Source organism: Ctenocephalides felis, unplaced genomic scaffold (assembly GCF_003426905.1).
Source record: "Ctenocephalides felis isolate EL2017-DRISC unplaced genomic scaffold, ASM342690v1 CF-g0.4_SCAFFOLD_01492, whole genome shotgun sequence".
Classification (NCBI taxonomy): domain Eukaryota; kingdom Metazoa; phylum Arthropoda; class Insecta; order Siphonaptera; family Pulicidae; genus Ctenocephalides; species Ctenocephalides felis.
Window position 1 is genome coordinate 30,466,387 of NW_020537646.1, and position 23,499 is coordinate 30,489,885.

General features: G+C 28.0%; 1 protein-coding gene across 1 annotated transcript in view; it reads right to left on the minus strand.

Moving 5' to 3' along the window:
* The window catches only part of LOC113371115, a 97,595-nt gene that overhangs the window by 72,127 nt on the left and 1,969 nt on the right, over positions 1–23,499 (minus strand). The window contains exon 3 of the mRNA XM_026611761.1: positions 9,174–9,398. Coding sequence (XP_026467546.1) covers positions 9,174–9,398 — 225 coding nt within the window. The remainder of the gene's footprint in view (positions 1–9,173; positions 9,399–23,499) is intronic.

Genomic DNA, 23,499 nt, shown 5'->3' on the forward strand with positions numbered 1-23,499 from the left:
TCGGATATTCGGTCTAACAAGTTGTAGCTCAGTTAACAGCACACTTGTATCGGATTTACAAGGTGCTTCCAAAATTACGCGAAAATTAGTTGTTAAATTGATTGACTTTAACACGTCTTCATGAGGTAAATATAAACTTATTTTAGGTATGCTTGCGTTTATGAAGTTATCATATTCGGTGAATTGGTTTCTGTTTGCAAGTGAAATATGACGTTTTAATGTTACTTGTCTACTATATTCTATGTCTTTGATATTTTTTGCAAATTGAATTATAGTACCAAAACTTCCGTCAATAGCCTTAGTTGTATTAGTAATAGAATACTCTTCGCGTTGTTTTTCCGTTTCAGTAAAGTATTGTTTATCGTCGTATGGTTTGCGTATTTCTGAAGATATATCTACTTGAGCTTCTAAGTTAGATTCATGATTTGATACCGAAGTTGATTTAGAAATGTTCAATTGAGGTAAATAAAATTGAGGCTGTTTTATGTTACCTGCATTATTTGTTGTTTTGGTATAATTTAAATTGAGTTCCGAACTAGTATCTGATTTATTCAATGCTGCTAATCTAAGCTTTGATAATGTTGTCAAGCATTTTTGGTATTTATCAAAAAACTCTTCTAATTCGTTATCAAATAAATTATCAATTTCTTCTTCATCATCAAGTAAAGTTGCTATTTTGATAACCGTATCTTCAACAAGTCAAAAATAGGTCTTACATATTCTTTAAAACGCTTATTTCAGAAATATTCAATTCACACACAGGCATGTGTGACCATTGATTGCAAATCTTTTCGCAATATGCTAATTGCGATTTAATTTCTAGTTGCTTTGTTTTGAATGATTTTAAAGTTTTTAACGCTTCCATCTGTCACAGATCGTACTAAACTCTATTAATTAAATGAGGAAAGATTGATAAGAAGGAATTGTAATTGAATAACCTGGTTTCTTGTTTTGCTTGTGCTTGTAGCTGTAGCTCCAAATTTGAACTTCTTATCTTGATTTTGAACTTCCTCTTTATTTAATCTTGATTTACTTGGTTTATGCTTGATCTCTCCTTCGATTGCTGGACGTCACATCCGTCTCGTATGGACCAATAAAAAAATTTAGGATGGTTGAATCCACCTCGTAAGGACCGATGAAAATTTAGGATGTTGTGATTGCTTGCCTTATGAAGGACCAATTGTAAATACTTTGATTATAACTGTATATATTTATTTTATATTAATAACAAGTTATAAGTATATTTACAATAATTTTAATACTGTTTTTGATTACGTTCTGACTGATTGATTGATTTGTATGATTTTCTGATAGATGATTTTTTGTTTTTATATCAATATAGCCGCATGCTTTGATTGGCGCGAACAAGAACCATATATTCTATAATAGTTAACTTATACTTTATCTAGAACAATTTCCCAATTCCATTTGCAAATTTGCTCAACCTTGATAGTGAGCATATGCATAAGTGAGGATCGTAAATGGCTAAGATTAGATGCACGAACTTTCGCGATACGTAGTACTTCTACTTCTCAGACCTCTTTGCTATCTCATATCTGTTCTAATTAAGTACGGCCATAATATTTAAAGTAATAGTGCATGAGAAATTATTACTTCATAAAATAATTTCATGCTTAAATTTTAAAACATTAAAAGATCTCGAGCGCAATTTAGTACGACGAGATAATAAGAAGATGTTGCTGTATCTCATTTTGGAAATGAGAATGATATTTGAGTTTTATAATGATTTTCAAACATAAATGCATATAAATACTAGTTGGTATTGGTATTTTGGCTTGAGGCAAGTTACATGAACTTTCCGGTAAGTGTAAATAATCGACTTAACCAATAAAAATTAAATTAATTTATGAGTTGTATAAGTATGAGTTTATTATTCCAAGTGGATTTATTACACATAATTGAAAACAAACCAACACGTTAACTCGGAGTATTATCTGAAAGCAAATTTTCAAAAATCAACAATTTTTGTAACCAGTTTCAGTAGGACTTTAATGGTTTAGTATGTTCTTTAACAAGACGTACTCTATCGTTATACCAAGTTAATCGTCTAACTTTAATTTTAACAATTGTCCAAAAACTATTCAATTTATCAAACTTTGATAGTTTTTTTGAAATGCACTGCTAGTCGTAAGACCGTAATATTTCATTAAGTTTTATAAGACCATGATATATCGCCAAAAAAAAAGATCTATAAAAATCGGTTTAATTTTTTTTTAAAAAATCGTCGGAAAGGAAGAGTCTTAATTATCATCGAGAAAACATGAATTTAGCGATACGGATTTTTTGATAACAACAAATTTCTCCTTCGCGAAGTTTGTAATAGTTATTATAAACGAAAATAAGAACTTTGATTTTTGAAAATATATTTTTTAACGTTTGAGGTGCAGTTTGAGACAAAAATACAAAGACTGTAATTTATAATATATATGTATAGGGAAGGGCCGTACACAAAGGTTCAATTTGTAATTAAGTAATTATATTGCAAAAATCAAACCCCATAAGCAAATAAAATACGACGGCTAGAGGACAAAAAAGTCCAAAGTCTCGTTTTTGATTTTAAAGAAATTACACTGTAGTCAACCAATGAAAAATATAAATGTTATTGGTACATTTTTACAGAGATATCATTTTGTAGTTATATAACCTTGATCTGGTATTTTGTCAGGGTCTGTCATTATTCATTTCATTTTTTCGATGATTTATTGAATTCTGAAATGTATAATCACAATCTAAATTATAGAGATTTTTTCATTAATAATTAAAAATTATAAAAACAATTTGACCTTCATGCCCATAATTTTTGCGCTTTTTTATGTCTAAGTTTGTGATTATTATTATTAGAGAAACATCACAAAATCTTATCTAAATTGTCAATTTTTAACTTTTCACGCAGTTTAGTTAAGTGTGGCTTGAATGAACTTTATTGAACTATCAAATTTTTTAATGATTTAAACATTTTTCTGATTTCTTTTAGTAGTGCACATCATTTCGTTCATCTAAAAACATGAAAAAAGCAATTCTGTGAGTGTTATCTAGGAAAAGTTTTCAGAGTTTTATATTTTTAATCGCTACTATTATTAATAAAATTCTTACTTTTATTATTACAATAATTCAAATTGAATAATCTTATATAGGCAATGCCGTTAAAAATGCCTGTGGAGACTACTTAATAAATCTCAAAATACGTACTGTAACAATTCATACAATTATATTTATATGGGTTCTTTGCAAGTCGTAAATAATATACTTGGAGTTTGATTTATTTTACATTTACCTTGTAAATTTACATAATGCACGTAGGTAACAAAAACTATAATAAATTCATTAGTAAATACTAAATTCATGTAATTAAATTGAGTATTTTTTACGTATATTTAAGATGAGACATAATTTAGAAACTGTTGAAATTTCTTCGACTTCTGAAATATATTAATAAAAGAATAAATGCAATTACAACATTCATATCAGCATTTAACAACAGATATTATTTATTAGAAGTTTATTTTAAGCCTTATTTAAAATGACTTTTGGGCATGTCTGTATAAAAATTTCAAAAAATTACGTATTCTTTTCGATGGCAAATTACTAAAATTTCAAAAGAAAAGAAAGGAAACTTTTAAGGAAATCGACATACTAAATAACAACACCAATAAAAAAATCATGTGATTCGTGCAACATCAAATCTTCTTCAACATGTTTAATTTTATTTTATTATAAGCAATTTTTAATAATTCATAGTTTTTAAATGAATCGTTCTAATGTATACTTTAAAAAGTGCAGCATTCCCAAATCTTGTCTTAAACGTGTTGAATTTTATTTTAACATAAACATTTTTTTTAGTAATATTACACATAGGTTTTAACCAAATCGTTTATATGTGAATTTTAAAAAATGCTCCAGGTATTTTTACCTACACAAAATATATCAATTTATCTAACAAAAATATTTGCAACTAATTAAGAGCGGATTTAACATGTAAATCCCGGAATCGCATTCCAAATTACAATGAAAGTATGAATTGGCGCAAAAACTATTTATGCAATTTAAATATATAATTCAATAACATGTATTTAGAGCCAGATCAAATGCCCAAATTCATATGCATGCAAATACCAGTGGTCCTCTATAGATGTTACATTTGATTAAATTACATTTCGAATTGCGTATTATATTAATTAATTCATTTCCATTATTTCACGGTGCAATTGCTTTTTCAAACTCAGCATTATAAAAGTAATTTAGCAAAACATGAATTATATCAAATACCTTTCTACGGTTATTATACATAACTTTAATTTATTACTTGTGAAATGATATACATAAATCCGACAAGCTATTGGCATATTTAAAATCGAAATAAATAGCAATTTGAGGTAAATCATTAATTTAATTTTATAACATAATTTCAATTAAAATGTAAATGATTAGTCAGGAATTCAATTGATTTTACTATAAAATAATTCTTAATATAGAGTAGAGGGGAGCTTACAGGACCATGGTTAATAAGATCCGCTAACCAAAATCTTAAAAACAAATTAGGATTTTTTTTAAACATTTTTTGAAGTTGTAATTCTTTAATAAAAGTATTTACTTTATTTTTGTTAGATGTTTTGGTTGTGGACACTGTTGTTTATTTACTAGACCTTATTATGATTTTCAAGTGTACGGTATTTAATTATTTTTTAAGATCTATAGGTAATTTCATATTAGATTCGGCTAATATTTCTATATAACCTCTATGAAAACCCACAGGTGAATAGGGTAAAAGGTGAACCTTTATCTTGGCAAAGGTGTAAGCAATAAACAATAGTAAAAATGTAAATTTCGTTAAAAAAAGCAATTTACAAAAATAAATTTAATTAATAGTTATTCCAATTGTGTTGAAGAATGTTTCTGACAAATATCAAATAAAAATCAAATGAAAATTAAATAAAATATCAAATAAGGGGCATATGCAATGTTGTCTTTGTAAAAAAATGTGCCCATAAAATTTATATTTTGCATCAGTTTAATATTGTGGCTATTGTTTCGTAAAATCCTTCAAAAAATTAAAATATTACTGTTTGCCATATGACTGCCTCATTTAACTCCGCTAATCAGGCAAAATGAGACAAGTGACAAATTTTTGAAAATTACTAAAAAACACATTTCTATAATTAGGACCTAACAGAATATTTTACTGAATGTTTGTTTATTAGATATTATATGTGATACGTGCTGCGATGTAGGTCATTTGGTTTAGACAGTATTATTACTTAAAATTAAATTGGGCCTTTATACCCCTATATCATCTGAAGAATTAATTTCAATTTCCACTTCAATATATATAATAATTAATCATTTTATTACATTAATATTTAATATTAGTATTTTGCTATTGAAAAAAAATATATTTGTATTGCAATAAATATACTTTTGTATATATATTTTTTTTAAATATCTGATAAAAACTAGTGGCGTGCATGGCATTGTGCCTTGAAGCAAATTTCTGGAACTTCCCGTACCGTAATTAAAATTATTGGTACGGAACCCAATAAAATTAACACAAAATGTATACACATTAATAAAATCTCTATAAAATATCTGATAATTTGATGTACATATGTCCAATAAACATTTTTGACCGCCAAATAACATTTTACTAATTGATTTTCATTGAGAGTCCACAACCGCTAGACCTGCCTTCACAAAAATTTAATCAGTTTTTCATCTTATCAATACAAGTAAAATGTTTATTGAATTATGAAAATCGGACGCTCCGTTCTCTTAAAAACAGAGTTATCGTTATTGGCACTTTTTGCCCCGCATCTTCAGAACGGCTAGACCTGCCTTCGCCAAAAACTAATCGGCACGTCTTCTTATCAATACGAATCGAATGTTGCTTGAATTATTCAAATCGGTTGATCGGTAATATCGAAATCGTCGACGAAAATTTGTATCCGAACACACACACATCCATTTTTTCTAAGGTATGCTTACAAATTTTAGTGAGTCTGTGATATTTTAGATTGCTTATGTAGACAATGCATTTTATTATCGTGTAAAATTTCATTAAAATCAATTTTTTCGATAATAACTAATTACAGCCCAGCAAAGCACAGAAAATACATAGCATTTCGTAATTTTTCAGTAACATCGTATATGAAAAACGCTAAATAACATAGCCTTGCCGTAACATTGGCCTATTTTACGGCAGAATCGGCCCCTTGTTATGAAACTAATGGAAGACATCACTGCAGCTTGATATAAGGCTAATCGAAGCGGGACAACTCCTCTGGTCTAAACGTCATCTTTATATCAGTTTATGATACAATACAATATAATTGACAAAAAAAACTGATAAGCCTTTATATTTGGATATTTCTTATATTGTTAAAAAATTTGTTTCATAAATAATATTTATCATTTTACGTACAAGTTTGACTCGGACAAACGCCTAGTAAAATGGGAACATTTTCCGCCAGATGTGTGGAGCCTGGAAACGCGATATTCTTTTAATGCGATCCGTTAACATAGTCGAATGGAATTCAAATAAGGTTTAGCGTGCTTTTAAAAGAGAGAGTATTTTCTTGTAATCGTATTTACATCGAAATGTGAATACGAGATCACAGAAATAAAACCAGAAGATCTCAAATTCAGCTTCATGGATTTTAGTTCTACCAAGGAAATAGAGGTTCACTGGAGTACGTATGAATTTTCAGAAAACAAATTCGAATTAATCATTCTTATAATAAACCAAAAGTAATATTGATAAAGATGTATGATTTAAAATCATATGATAGTGTTGAATTCTATTTAATAAATTTGTTTCTCAGTGCAATTAATAAATTTAACAATATTCGGCTTAGAAATTTATTTACCTAGCATTAATACGCTGTTTTAGCTAATGACTTTTATCTATAAATCTATATAAATACAGGAAAATTACACTAATGAAGTGATTTTTAAAATAATTTTGAATTCAAATTTTTATAAAATGTTCTTCTGAATTGACTAATTCTATAAAACCTCAAGCTTTGTCTTTTAACTTCAGAAGATTTATGTGTTCTTTTGAAGTATTTTTACAGTTAAAACAAAATGATTAGGCTTGATTCTATGTTAAGGAGTATTTCTCATATGAATACAGTTCTAAATTTGTGCAAGGAATAATATAATATACTAGAATTTTGCTATAAACAAAAACCCAATGTAACTCCTACTTACTTTTTTGTTATTAAAGTATAAGTAATTGAATAAAGTATAAGAAAGTTGACAACTTCATTGTCATAATTGTTTCATTATACTTATTAAATGTTCACTAGAGTCTATTGAAAATTACAGGAGGAAAAAAATATTTTTAATTGAAAATGTTTGAAATACAAAATGTCCTCATGATAAATTTTTCAAATTATATAAATAAAACTATGACGTACCAAAATATAAAAATTTAATCAAGCTTTTTCATAAGCTATGTCAGGCGTTTGCTAACTAAGTAGTTAGTGCTGATCTAAGTTATTGCATATTTTAATTTAAAACATACCGTTACGTTTAAAAATATAACATATGCAATAATATATGTTATATATAAATTTGAAGAAAAACTCAAATCCATGTTTGTCGTCGATCTCATTAAGAAAAATTGTTGCAAGGTGGGAAATACAACTTGCAACAATTTTGTTTGATGAGACTACGATATAAAGTTTAACTCGACTTTTTTTTAAATTTCAAATTTCAAAATAAAATACGACTGATGTTATTTTTAACTCTTTGGGGACGGCTGTCTACCTGAGTGGACAAACATACACTATCAGACACAGGCTATTTTATAAACAATGACTCAGTTTGCATCGAAACTTTGAATAAATTACATATAGCAGTGATAAACAGTGTTGTATTTTGAAAATAATTTTGAGTTATTTTAGTAGAATTTTTAGCCATTTTCTGTGCTGTATAGTCTTTTTTTAAATATTAAAAATGACCGAGCGTTTTTAAATATGGCAAAGCGACTTGTAAATTTTGTGAACTAAGTACTAGTGAATATGAGTTACAAATATACAATCATACAGACAAATTTTACGAAATTACTATTCGCACCGAAGATAGTGATGAATGTGATGATGATATTATCCAAACAACAAAAAGAAGAAGAAGTTTGACAAATTAAATGAAGAGTGAAAGACATTAGCGAATGTGCCGATTCTACTTCAATAATCGAGTTTGACATACATCAACAAACACCCCGACTACAAATATCAAGCAATATAAGACATCTAATAGATTATTTTACTTTATATTTTACAAATAAATTATTAGACAATATAATAGAAAAACAAAACCATTAAGGCAACAAAAAAATGAACAAATATACTGACTAATCAGTGGCATATTCTAAATGCGAGAGAAAGAAAAAAGGGATTGTATTGTCTGTTCTGACAGAAAAGCACCAGGATGAAGACGGCGAACAACATTTTATTATAAAACATGTCAAAATCAACCAGCTATGCATTTTGGAAATTGTTTTAAACGTCACCATTCTTTATAAAATGATCAAAAATAAATTAATATTATAAATGTATGTCCTTTAATGACCACGAATTTTTATCAAACAAATTGCATAACATACAATGAAATCAAGTTTACAGTCTGTACCGGCTGTAAATTGTTTTGAAATCGGTGCCGCCCCGTAAGTGTTAATATACTACACCGTTATATATGTTTAAATAATTGTCATTTTTAATAATCTAATAATAATATTTTTATTAGATCCCAAATAAGTAGTTCAACCAGGGGACAAGATTTCGTTAAAGTTTTTTTTTCGTAGGTATATATCAAATATACAGGATATAAAAATAAAGATATATTGCTTGAAGGCAGTATGAGGAAATAGATATAAGCAATTCACCAGCCAAAAATTTTCGAAACCTGAACTATTGGATGTATATAATTGGATGTATATAATTTTAAAAGGTAAACTTAACGTTTTTTTTTTCTAAATTATGTTTTATTCGTAGTAAGAAACTTCAATATCCATAAATTCAAATAAGAAGCCTACGTTTAACTTTTCTTTTACAAACCACAGATTATCTATTTTCATTGTATGAATTGCAATGAAATGTGAATGTAAAATCTACATTTATATTCCAATCTAAATTATTTTTAACCTATCCACTTACCTTGCAAAGGAGCGTATATGTTCAAGTACAAACAATCCTCACTCTGGTTCCTCAGATAAGGAAGTAGCCTTTTTAATTGGGCATACCTTCCGGGAGATACTCCGGAGCCTCCGGATGATGAAGGATTTCGGCCCATTGACGATGCCGTTAGCGGCGGTGGCGTCTGCGGGCAAACGGGAGGCAAATGATTGGCTGACCGCAAACCTGTCCATGGAGGAGCTGTTCCTGAAAACCACGAAATCTATCCTTAATCATCATAGTTAGTATTCATTACTAGAGATACTGAACTGAATAAATGTACAGTTGAAAGCTAAAAACAGACAGTTTATGAAGATAATGAATCATACTAGAGTAGAACCTCGATTAAACGGACTAATTGTTGTCGATAGCCAATCGGATAATCGAAAATTTAATATATGAAAAATAATGTTGCATATTTAGTAAACACATACATAGATATCAACGAAAATAATGTTTGTTAAGATTTTGAAGCTTTTTTATGTATGTACATATATTTTCTTAGATTACATTACATACATATACTAGACTGCAGCATTAATCATGCAAAAATTTGAATTGTAGGTATGTACATACATAGAAATTGATGTAGTCCTTGATATGTAGATAATCGCGAATCCATATAAAAAGATAGAGATGTAGAGTGAGATCTATCAATCTAAAATTAATAGTATAAATAAAATAGATGTGTTTACAGTAAGCAACAGAATTAAGTAATTAATCAAATGATATGACAAGCTTTTTGAATGTTTTGAAGTAAAGTCAAATTTATCAATATTAATACTATTTCAAATTCATAGATATGTGAGTCTACGGTATGATATTATTAGATGTAATATAGTATAGAAGCTGAATCTTACTATATCGAAAGTGATATAGTGATTGTATATTGCTGATTATCGTGTATATTTTGAACATGTTTTGTAAGAAATGTTTTAGTTATTGATATATTATTAATATGTTTCATAGCTTCAAAAACTATGAGAGAAATTGGATTATTGGTAAATATAGATCTAAGTGATTTGAAGCATAAGTAGCCCTTCTCCGTCATGCTTGTATCAAATACAAAATACATCTTCTGTACTAAAGAAATTCTTATAATATAACTATATCTAATAAGATTGATATAATATTTGCTTATAATAAATCTGTATGAATATATTTTATAATAAATCCGAATGAACATATTTTATAGTCTTATAATCAATGAAAAATTGATATCAATTGGGAAAATATACAAAAATAAAATAATCGTCTTCAGAATTAAAGAAAGTCTAATAATTAAAATATATAAAATAAGGATAAGCAGATTTGCCCTTTGAAAAACGAAATTCCCGAAGTAGCAATTTCATGACCCCAACTTATAGAATTATTAAGATTTGATCATTATTCAAAAATAAAATAAAAAAAAGAAATTATGTATAAATATGTTAAATTTACAAAATATAATTGTAAATGTGAATGTGTAATACAACAATAGCCTGAAGAAGTATTAGTTATTATGAATAACAGTTTGTGTAAGCGCCTGGTGCAATATTTCTTAATAAAGTCAATTAAAAACTCACGTTTGTGGAAATGTAATATATTTAATTTTAGTAAATTGTATTTGAATGAGGATGAATTTCCGAAAAACTATCTTATTACCTAGAGCTGGGTAGGAAATTATTTTAGTAAGTCAGGTAGAGGGAGATGGATTAATAAAATTTGTGAAGCTTAAACAGTTTGTTCATTAATAAGTAAATAGTAAATTTGTCTAAATATATTTAGAATTCTAATCATGAGATATTTTTCATTTAGATAAAACTTACTATTTTTTTTTCAAACTTAGTTCTGATTACCCTAATTACATTAACAGATTATTGGACCTTATTGAATAACTTGTTTAATAAGTCATGTAAAATATATAAAACATAACGATGTAACAACACTCAAAATACATACTCCAAAAATATGTAATAAATTCTGCTTTATAGAGAGATGGATGTGCTCAAAATAAAATATTTTTGTGATATATTATTTTAATCCAATTATTCCATTTTCCAATATATAACCAAAACATTTAGTAAATTGTAGAACCAAGGTCGGTGTATTTTTACTTTTATTACATCAGAATATATAGGCCTGATTCATTTATTAATTCGTATCATTATAATAAAATTATATTTTATTTTCTGCTATATTTATTTTGGACATCTTATGAGAATAAACGCAGAATCAAAACATCTGTTCTAATTAGTATTAAAGGAAAAAAAAAAAATAAAAGCAATTGTTTTGAGTTTGTTAGTTAGACACGTTTTCGTTTATTTTAAAAAGTGTACTGTTAAATTAAAGGAAATGAAAATATATTTTAAAATTTAGTAGCCAAGGTCTCAGATTATTGCATTTAAGAGTTTATGAATGTTCTTATTCATAGCTTCCGAAAAAAACAATATGAATTCGTGAGCTTTTATAATTTATGGGCTCGCCCGTAGGTAAGCGGTTAAGAGCGACGGGACTTGTTTCAGAGGTCCCGGGTTCGATACCCACTTCGAGCAGCCTGTTGTCAGGCAGCAGTGACAACGATTTTCACTTGGAAATATAGATAGCAATATGTTACCGAGTGAACATAGCCCTTGCCCGGCATTGCTGCACCAATAAAAAGTCAGCCATATTAGATTAATTCTAATAACAAAAATCAGCAAATATGGATGGATTAACCATTGGGTTACCATCTAAAAATACGAAGTGAGGAGAAGTTTCAGCCCAACAGCTCATAGGACGTAAGGTTCTGATTGCTGTTAAAAATATAATAATAAAAAAAAAATATAATTTATAAAACTTTTAGTCTTATGTGAATTACGTAGAACAAACTAGGACATTTTATATTTATATAGAATAGCCTTGTATAAAAGTTTTACCTCACGTTTATTTATAACTAAAAATGAAAAAATAAAATGCAATAGGAGATGAAAATAATTGAGAGTTTGAAACACTTAACAGTGCAATTAATTTTCCAACGCAAATAGAACACTGTATTACATTTCAGATCGCGGTGTTAAAATAAAATAAAATCTTTTTTTCTCTATAAGAATTTTTATTATACGTAAACAAACGCACGCAAACAGAGCAGCGGCTTTTTTCGGTATAAATCTAATTCAAATATTTATTTTTTCTTATTAATCGCTGTTCTTTTCTGAAGAGCACTGCGATGTTATTTCTGTGCTGTTTACTTACATCAAGGAAAAGTGTGCTAAATACGAGAATCTTACAGGAATAAACGTTACAGAAAAAATAACATTCAGAGAAATTAAAGAAATGAATACTTACAACTTGTATGTAGGTCATTTGAAGATTATAGTTATTTAATTAAAATATATTTTAAAATATGGTAAGAAATCTGTGATCTAATTATAAACAATGTCACTATAAATAGTGTGATAAAAAATATATGAATTATTACTATTATGTATATATATGTGTATATATATATATATGTATATTTATGTATGTATATGTATATATATATATGTATATATGTATATATATATGTATATATATATATATATATATATATATATATAAAATATATATAGTCAATACTGCTACATCGGTAAGAAATAACAGCGTAATATGGAAAACGCGCTATAAAAAAAAACAGAATTAGTACAAATGGTGGAATTAGTGAGGCCAATAAATAGAAAAAAGTAATTCAAAAGTTTAAAGATATGAAAAAATATAAATTGAGTTTATATAAGAATATGATAAAAAAAAACTAAAAAAAGCTACCGTTTTACGCAAAAAAAATCAATATTTTTTTTAACTTCTCGAAGAAAAAGTTTGTTTTCGAAGAAAATCCGAATGGCTAATTTTGTGTTTTCTTGACGTTTCAAGTCATTCTAGATCGAATGAGCCAAAATTAGGAAACAAGAATGTGTGTGAGTATTGTGTATATGATCCTTCTTTGACCTTATATTGACGTTTTCAAAAACGGATAAATGAATTTACCCACAATTCCGAATCGACTTTAAAAAATTCAAAAACTGTTCTTAAAATATCTGTTGGAAATTACAGCTTCACTTAATAAGCATCGAATAGTTTTTTGATACAATCGAGTAAGCCGTTTCTTTAGAATTAGTAGAAAACACAAACATTTTTATCCACGTTTTAGCAACAAATCCTGAATCGATTTTGAAAATTCAAAAACTGTTCAATACAATTATTTGGAATTACTCTTCTTGACTATTAAAAATAAAAATATTATATTTATTAATAATTAATTTAAAAATAAAATAAGGCAAAAAAGCTGTTCCTAATTAACATACTGAAAACTAAAGTCCTACGAAAATAAAATTGATTTTAAGAAATATTTAAAATTTTGAATTAATCGGCCGTGCTTTAAGAAAATATTTAGTATTATGTATAATGCACGTGTTCCTTTTTCAATGCGTGATAAAAAAAATTGTTTAAACTAACCAATATAAAGCTCCACAGCAACTAGGTAACTAGGTATACTTATAAATCACTCACGAATCAATATATTAGTTCAACCATAACAGAAAATTCATGCAACTTGGCCAAATGACGAAAGAATCACTTACAAATAGTTTAATTAAATAATTAATAATAATAATAAAATTTACTAGAACTGATAAAATTTGGCATGTTTGTCTACATATAACATAAAACATACAATAGTCGATAATGAAACAATATAACCATTGAATTTATCAAGTTGCTAGAAATTTATGAATTGCGCGGGAACTTATGAGCTGTTGAGCGAAAACCGCGTTGTAAGCTGGACTGAAAACAACGTCATTATAAAAGGGTCAACTGAAGTAAAATTAACCAAAATAATATTAAATTATTTATTCATATATATTTGGGCTGTTGAGCGAAAACCGCGTTGAAAGCTGGCCTAAACCGCGTCGTTATACAAGGGTCGACTAAAGTATAACTAACCAAAAAATATATCTAATTTTTTATTCATATTTACAATTTCGATTTACACAAAGTTTCCTTCTTCAGGAACTGTTAAACACAAACCGATTTTTTTTCTACATTTGCACTAATTTAAATCATTTGAAAATCGGATGACATCACTATTTACCTTTGACACATGGACATTAAATGAAAAAATATTTTCTCAACGTGACCTTGATTAGAAAGAATCAGGCCCTTAAAATCACTACTTGATCTTTGACACAATGGGCTGCACAATTATTAAAAAATAGCCGCCCTTAGTCTTTAAATTAAATAAATTAAGAACAAAAATAATATTACTACATACGAAAGAGGAACAATTCAAAAAACTTCCACTAAATGTATAACCAACAAAGCTAAAGAAAAGAAAGTACACTGAACTAAACTAAAACGCTGAAACGGTCACTAAACACTGAACACTGATCATCGCATATAATAGGTTGTGTGCCGAAGGTAGACCAAACAGAACTGAAGCTCTGACCTCAAATAAAAACAGAGGTTAAAAATTTTTTGGAAAAGAAAGAGACAGATATACTGGATTAGAAAGGGATAAAATTCTGTTGCAAATTGCAAATCAGAGATGACGACTGTATTAACTAGTTAAAAATGGCGCTCAAATATTCGTCAATTACCGAGTGGATTAAGGTGATAAGACATCGTATGAAAATGTGGGTTTTTTTCGAAAAGCTGTAAATTTTTATTACTTCATTTGCCATTGTTGTTAAAAAAAAGCATAAATTGTGAACGTGATAATTTCACTGAAATGATATATACATATAAATTCAAGAGTGTAAGAATAGTTTCTGATGGGAAGTAAAAAGTTTGAAACATGTTTTGAAAATAAACAGTAGAAAATGTTGTTTAAACAACTGAATTTTAATTCTTATTGATTAGGTATATTATTCCGTGTTTTAAGTTGAAATGTCACTTTCAACCACCTATCTTATTCAGTCAAAATATTCAAAACAACTTCTCATTTCAGAATATATTTTTATCCAAAAATTTCAATCCAAAGAACTAATGGTTGATGTTTTATACGCATGACAACTATACTCGTTAACATGAAACATTCAGCTAATTTTCCATGACAAGTATTTTTGTCAATCACAAGTAAGAGGTTAATAACTAAATATATTTTATTGACATATGACTATTACCAATAAAAATTTATTCATATACACATTAAGGAGTCAATTCTCGGATGAAATAAAAATGTTAGGTTGCAGGTCTATAATCGTATGAGATGATTGTCACAAATTGTCAAAAAGATAAATATAAACCCTAACCTCAAAAGGCACAAATGCCGAATTTTTTTATATATATTTTTAACAGAACCTTACGTCTTATGAGCTGTTGGGCTGAAACTTCTCCTTACTTCGTATTTTTTGAGATGGTAACTTATCAAATTCGTTTTTAATTTAGTTACAAATTGAGGTGTATGAACTGAAATATTAATTACAATACAGTAGTGTATTTTAAATTTCACATATGTTACTTTAAGACCGAAAAGTGTCTGATGCCCGATTATTTCGGATATAAGTTGGACTTGTTTCGGACAAAGCGGGCGTTAGTCGAATAAAATAAATAATTTAAGACATTCATATAATGGAAATTGATTGAAGCGAAAAAAGCAATTCTATAAATACAAAAGCATAAAAACTGCAAAAATATAATAATGTAATATTTTAATAATTGGATGAATTTTCTGCCATCTAAGGCAAAAATATAAGCCGTTCGATCGCTTGTAAATTTTTACAATCCAACATTTATTGGTAATTTTTTTTAATCATTGTTTTATTGACATTTATTAATTGGTAAATTAGTTGACAATTTATAGCAAAAGAGTTACCCCGATATTTCAATAGACTTATTGTCTCAACAATAAGAGATTTGTTTGCATATTCATATAAACTTTGATCTTTTAAAAATCTCATGAAGGTGCTGTGGGATTGATGATCACTCAATTATTGATTAACCTGGTAGTAGATTAAAAAATTGTACTTCTAGACTAGTAATTCTCAACGTGGGGCGCACGCCCCACAGAAAGATCCATTTTTAAATTCAGAGGGGAGAGGCAAATTAAAAAATTACACGACTTTAACCCACTTGCTTTGGGTGATTTGAATGTAATTTGTAAATACTGTTAAAAATTTGTTAAATATATTATGATCATTGTTTAGTTTAAGTGAGCACAGGATGCATGTGCAAATCATATAATTTTTCTATATATATTTCCATAGCTTAGGTAAATAAGCATCCCTTTTTAGGTCTTATGCAAACTTTCTCAATATTACGGATTATATAAAAATTCCAAATTCTGTATGTATTAGTCTGTATATTTATAAATTGCCATCCCTTCCAGACAGCAGTATAATAATTTTTATATTATATTTTTAAATTTAAAATTTTTAGAATTCAGTAAGTTGCGAGACTAAGAACATCTTAAGAAAATCAGCTCGCACAAATTATACAAACATTTAATAAAATGTATAGTTCTATGTCTATTGTCGCACAGTGCACACAATCGTTTAAAATTAATAATTAATTTTTTATGATGTGATAACGGCAAGGGCAGCAGTAAGGTGTAATCGATGCCTTAACGGATATTTTGGATATTTTAGATATTTAATACCGAGATAAAAATTCTTATAGAAAAAATAATATTTATAAATTAAATCTTATATTCATTTGCATTTCTTATACGCTAACACCTACATCATAGGTTCCTATTCGTGTATTTTTATAGCCTTACGTATGCCTATACGTTGCACTCTATACTACACGCCTTACATCTATACCATACGCTATATTTCACCACATACTCTCAAATCCCTACATTGTATACACCTAATTGTATCCCTACATTGTATACGCGAATACTCCTAACCTATATCTACTATATATCCTAATACCTATAATTTTCCTTACACGCTACATTAACCCTACCGAGTATCGAACCCGGGTCCGCCGCGTGGCACGCGACCACCTTATCCACTAGACCACCGTAACGCTACAATCAACCGTCTTTTTTCGCGTGTCGTCGCGCCACCTTAGTATTAATTACCTAATTAATTAGAAAATGACCCGCGAAAACAACAGTGCGTCCCATATTATATTATTAATGGGGGTACCCGATAGGGTAGTGGTTAAGGTGCGCGACTTCCACGCGGAGGTCCCGGGTTCAATTCCCGGTATAGACAATAGATAGGTAGAGATAATGCATAGGGCGTAAGGTTAACCTATATAATATAGGTAAATATATAAATTAGACAGTAATATTTATAAGAAGTAAAAAGTATGTAGGTATATAATAAGTTACGGTATAGGTATCTCACGGTATGATTGATAATAGATATCTACCTATGATATACAATAATATAATTGAAGATAGGTATTCAGTTTGTAAATGTATAGATTGTATTTGTTCATATTAAATGTAATAAAAAATCTTATAAAAACAAAAAAAACAAAAACAATAATATAGTATAGTAGTAATAGGTAATAGGTTATCTATCATATTATTAGGTTAAGTCTTATAAAGTATTGTGATAAATCTTGAGTACTTTTATATCATAATAAATACCTGTAAGTATTAATGAATATAAATAATACCACAATAAATATAATTAATGTTATTAGAGAATATAAATTATGTACTCAATGACTCCCTCATACTTGTACAATTTAATGTATATACTAACTGTATATAATAGAGTTAATTATATAAGAAGTCAATATATTAGATTTGTGAGTTCTTATCGAAATATATCAATTTTCTTTGAACCGGTTTATGAATCGGATTTTAAATTTTAGCGTTCCGGCAAAAAAATATTAGCGCAACACCATTGATGGTAACCCAATGGTTAATCCATCCATATTTGATGATTTTTGTTATTAGAATTAATCTAATAGGGATGACTTTTTATTGGTGCAGCAATGCCGGGCAAGGGCTAGTTTCACTTGGAAACAAATTGCTGTCTATATTTCCAAGTGAAAATCGATGTCAATATTGCCTGACAACAGGCCTGACAACAGGCTGCTCGAAGTGGGTATAGAACCCGGGACCTCTGAAACAAGTCCCGTCGCTCTTAACCGCTTACCTACGGGCGAGCCCAAATGCCAAATAGCAGTTTTATTCGAAGTGCATCCATTGATATTTTGAAAATAAATATTCATGTATTTAACTAACTAAATATATTTTTATGTTTGTGCTTTTTATGTAATTTTGATTGCTGTTTATTAATTAATAAAAAAAATGTGCTATTTTCAGGATAGGATCTATATGGGTGAAACTCTCGAAAAAATAGCAAAGACATATTTATCTGATTATTCGTGGTTATCAAAATTAAAAATATCAAATAAAGATTGAACATGGTAGTATATAAAAGTAGTTTGTGTAAAAACCTTATATATATGAATGCTTGTAGAAAATTAAAGAATCTAATAGCACTTTACCATTTCCAAAATTTTTTCCGTCAACATGATTTTATACAAATTAATTTTTGTATTGCAATTTTGCAAAATATTATAATACTATCATATAAATGTTACATAAAAAGCATAGTAATATTTAATACTATTATCACAGTTACTACATTTTTCATCTTTAACCATGTTATTTTGATACAACAAATGAAATAACAGTAAATATGTGTATTTTTTAATATGAAGCAATATTAAAGTAAATAAACATAGTCGACAGCGTTTTGCTAAAAAGTTTTCTTACAAAGCGAATTGTTATAGTTTCTTTTTAACAGTTTTTCTTATAATAGTTTTTTCCTATAACAACACATGGTGTAATTTAATTTAGAACAAAGGTATTTGAAAAAGTTTCAAGAAACAAAATAGATGAAGCACGCATAAATTAACTAATATAATTAAAATTATTTTTCTAGAAATAGTACAGTAAAATAATACGGATTCATATCTAAATACTATAAAAAAAAATACATCTATATTATTTCTAAGATAGATTATTACAAACATATTTTATAATAATGCAAATAAATGCAACGGATTAAGTTTTATATCAAAAAGTTTTCTCCGCATATACTTTATTTAACAGAAAAAGTTTTTGACAAATAGTTAGAAATTATGAAGGTATATATATAGATAGTACGATCATAATCAGTGCATTATGAATCGGTAAACATTTATAACAAATGTATTCAAATTTTATTTAAGACATATTTTATAATACGTTGTTCATAACTCTCTTGTATGAACAAATATTTAATTAAATAAATAATACAGCCCTAAAGTTTACTGTGTCGAGAAGCTCTCGAATAGCAAAAAATTTTTCATTCAAGTATTTTTTAATATTAGAATATTTTTAATGCCTGACGATCGTATTTTATGCTTTTTTTTTATTTGATTTGAAAAACACACTTCGAATACATCTGATGAAAAATCACAAGAATTAAAAAAATATGTTGATTAATTACTAGTAGAGTTAATATGCTATTAATATTATAACAAATTTATTCGCAATTCAATAACACTTCTGTTATTATCAGTGCTCTAAATTGAGGTGGATTAATCTATAAAATGCACATTGAATTTTCGATTTGAGACCAATTATCATTATGCAATTAAACAATATATGTTTGTTTGTTGTAGAAATTGTTCATGGGTTTTTGAAAACATATGAAAATTGTAAAATAAAAATAATCCAGTAAACTTTCACTTCATAAAGCTCAAAAATTGAATGTCAAATATGCACTTTTCTGTTGTGACTTTGATCAAATCCATTTGGAGCTTACGTTTTATGTTAGCTTGATCAAATAGCAAACACATAGCATTTTGATAGTTTGTAACTACTAACTCATACGGTTATTCAAGATAAAAGATTGGTAATATAACAACTATTTTATATCGAGAATTTGCCCCATAATGAACAAATGCATATAAAGTTATATGACGCACATACATATTTTCTCATTATTTGTATTCAATATTTACATAGGGGCTCTCCCGTAGGTAAGCGGTTAAGAGCGACGGGACTTGTGTCAGAGGTCCCTGGTTCGATACCCACTTCGAGCAGCCTGTTGTCAGGCAGCATTGACGACGATTTTCACTTGAAAATATAGATAGCAATATATTTCCAAGTGAAAATAGCCCTTGCCCAGCATTGCTGCACCAATAAAATGTCAGCCCTATTAGATTAATTCTAATAACAAAATCATCAAATATGGATGGATTAATCATTGGGTTACTATCTAAAAAAATACGAAGTAAAGGAAAGTTTTAGCCCAACAGCTCATAGGACGTAAGGTTCTGATTGCTGTTCAAAAATAATAGTAAAAAAAAAATACATAAGCAACCACTCAAGTTTTCTTTTTAAGTAAATTATTATAGTTTACTATAAATAGTTTTTTTTTAAATTTTTGTAATAATTCTAAGAAGTAATGTATATCATCATTTTTTTATACAGATCATCAACTTCAATTTTAAAACTGCACTAGAAAATAATGTTTAAAATATTTTTTATATGAGAAAGACTTATTTAAACACAATGTAACCGTTTGATTCAAAATACAAAACTCGGACAAAACATTGAACAAATAAATTGTCAGACCTTTGATATTACGAAGTAAGTGGCTCAAATGTAGATCAATAAGCAAAACATTAATGGATTATGTCGTAGCCACTATTAATAAAAAATGCTTCTAAATACTGTAAAAATGTCGTGTATTTGCTGTGCAATCAGGCGTTTTACATATAAAATGCAACTTCATTCATATGTTATCAAGCCATATCTCTAAAACGCATGACTGCACAGCAACTGCATAAGATTTTTACAGTATTTAGTACTACTTTATATTATATGAAAACTACCACATAACACAGCCTTGCCATAACATTGATTTATTTTAGGCAAGGAGACCATACGTTCCGGTTTTTTACCTTGTGGCCCAGGCTTTTCGGAAAACAATATTTGTCCCGGATTTACATTTTATATCCCGGATTGTCCCGTGTATTATACAATTAGTATGCTTATATGAAGCAATACGTTATGAATGAAAAAATTACAAAGCAAAATTCTAAAGGCGATTTAAATAGGCTCTAACTTTAGCAACTTTAAACTTTCATTTAGAATTTTACGAAAATTAGCAAAAATTATGAAAACAAACTTCTTGAGCACCTTCCAAAAGTGTTAATTTTTACTAAGAGGCCACATCTACTAAGAAAATTATACAAAAATTTATACAAGATTTTGGGTTCTTCTACCTTGATACAGCATCTCTAAAAGTTGCTGTCCCAATTTTTGGTATGAAAAAATATGGTCAACTTAATTTTAAGGCAGAATCGGCTCCTCAGACAATTTTATTTACGATACTTAAATATCATAGCAAATAAATGCCACCACGAGAGCGTTGCGTCAAGAACTTTTCTTACCGTCAAGATTGTTATAGTTTCCTTTGAATAGTTTTTCCTATAATAGTGCTTGACGTATGTATTTGATTTGAGCACAAAACTTTCTGACAATGAGAAATGGCGCACTTCGATAAATCAACGCTTTCCTAGAGAGGCGAGCGTATGTCAGATGTCATACCGAAAATAGATACAGAATGGATCAGTATTAGCCCGATTTGTTGACGTTTACAGGATCCACGCGGATTTTTAGAATATTTCAAGATAAAGGTAAATAATTTAACATGATGGAGTATGCGCGAAATGGCGTTTAAGAATGCCGTCTTGTGCCAAGGAAGATTATACTTAGCTTGGTGTCTGTGCGTTCAAAATACTTGCCATAAACAATTATAATGATTGCTTATTGTTTTTGTGGTAGAAAAATATATAAAGGGTATGGGCGTGTTTCCATACAGAATTGGCTCCACCCTGGTATTTAAATAATTTTGATGCCATTTTATAGGTATTTTTAAGAAAATTTGAAATACCAAATTTCAAATCCGTAGCTCATCATTTGGCCGAGATATCAGTGAAAACATGTGAAAGTGGCCCCTTTTTTCAAACTCACGTTCTGTCGGAAATATGAGAGATAACGAAAAATTGTTAACGTCATCTATTTGTACAATGAATACAATACAATGAGTATACAATTTACAAATTAACTGGTATCGAATTATTCAATTGTAAATGTCATAGTTGTGACGCGGTATAAAGTAGAACACCTCATATGTCTGATGTGTACTCTAATAAATATTACAAATTTTAATTAATTAGTTGCAATGCAAATATGTCTATCATTGATACTTAATTATCATGGAATGAGGCAAAGGGTCTATTTATACTAAGGGTTATCTTCGCTTATGAAATATATTATTGAAATTAGAATAAAAAATGATTAAAGACAATAGGTATACTATTTTGCAGGCTATTAAATTATTGTTAAAAAACAAAACGCCAGCTAAGCCAATATTTTATGTGTAAATCTTTGTATTCATACACAGATATATAAATTATAAAACATGATTAATAAATTCGATTATTTAACTCTTTGGGGACAGCTGTCCACCTGAGTGGACAAACATACTCTGTGAGGCAGACTCAGTTTGCATTGAAAAGTTGAATAAATTACATATAAAGCAGTGATAAATAGTGTTGTATTTTGAAAATAATTTTAAGTTATTTTAGTAGTATTTTTAGCCTTTTTCTTTGCTATATAGTCTTTTTTTAATATTCAAAACGACCGAGTGCTTTTAAATATGGCAATTAAGACATCCATACATAATTATCATTTAAATTTAAATTCGAATTGAACATTGTATTTTCAGTCATAATTGGATTGGACAACTACTGGGTTGCCATCCATTCAAAAACCCATATAATAAAGTCAAAACCATTCCTGAATGTGACAAAAAAAATATTGTATTGACTTCTTATTAAAAAGCAGATGCCAATTTTTTTTATGAATTTTACTCGTAAACATAAACTTAGTTATTATATATTTATTTTGTCGACTTTAGAGATATAACATTTACTTGCACGTATTTTTTTTTAATTTTTGGATTAAATGCAGTATTTCTTCATTAAATATAATAAGTTTTACACATGAAACTTTAATTGTGAATAAGATAAAATACTAAAATTGATTTAAGACTAATTTTACTTTGAATAGTTTTAAAACTATATTGGATTCAGTACAGACTCATGATAAATATCTTTCGGATAAAACGGAATGTCCATTAATGAAACATTAATAAACATTACTTAAGATTAAAGATACTAAAATTGTCAATTAAGAAGTATATTGAGATTAAATTAATGCAAATTAGAATTATTTTTGAATTCGATTCAGGGTTTTGTAAAAGGCAAAAATATATTAACGGTGGACTACAAAAATGATAATTAATAGTATTTAATATATAAACTGGAATTTTTAAAA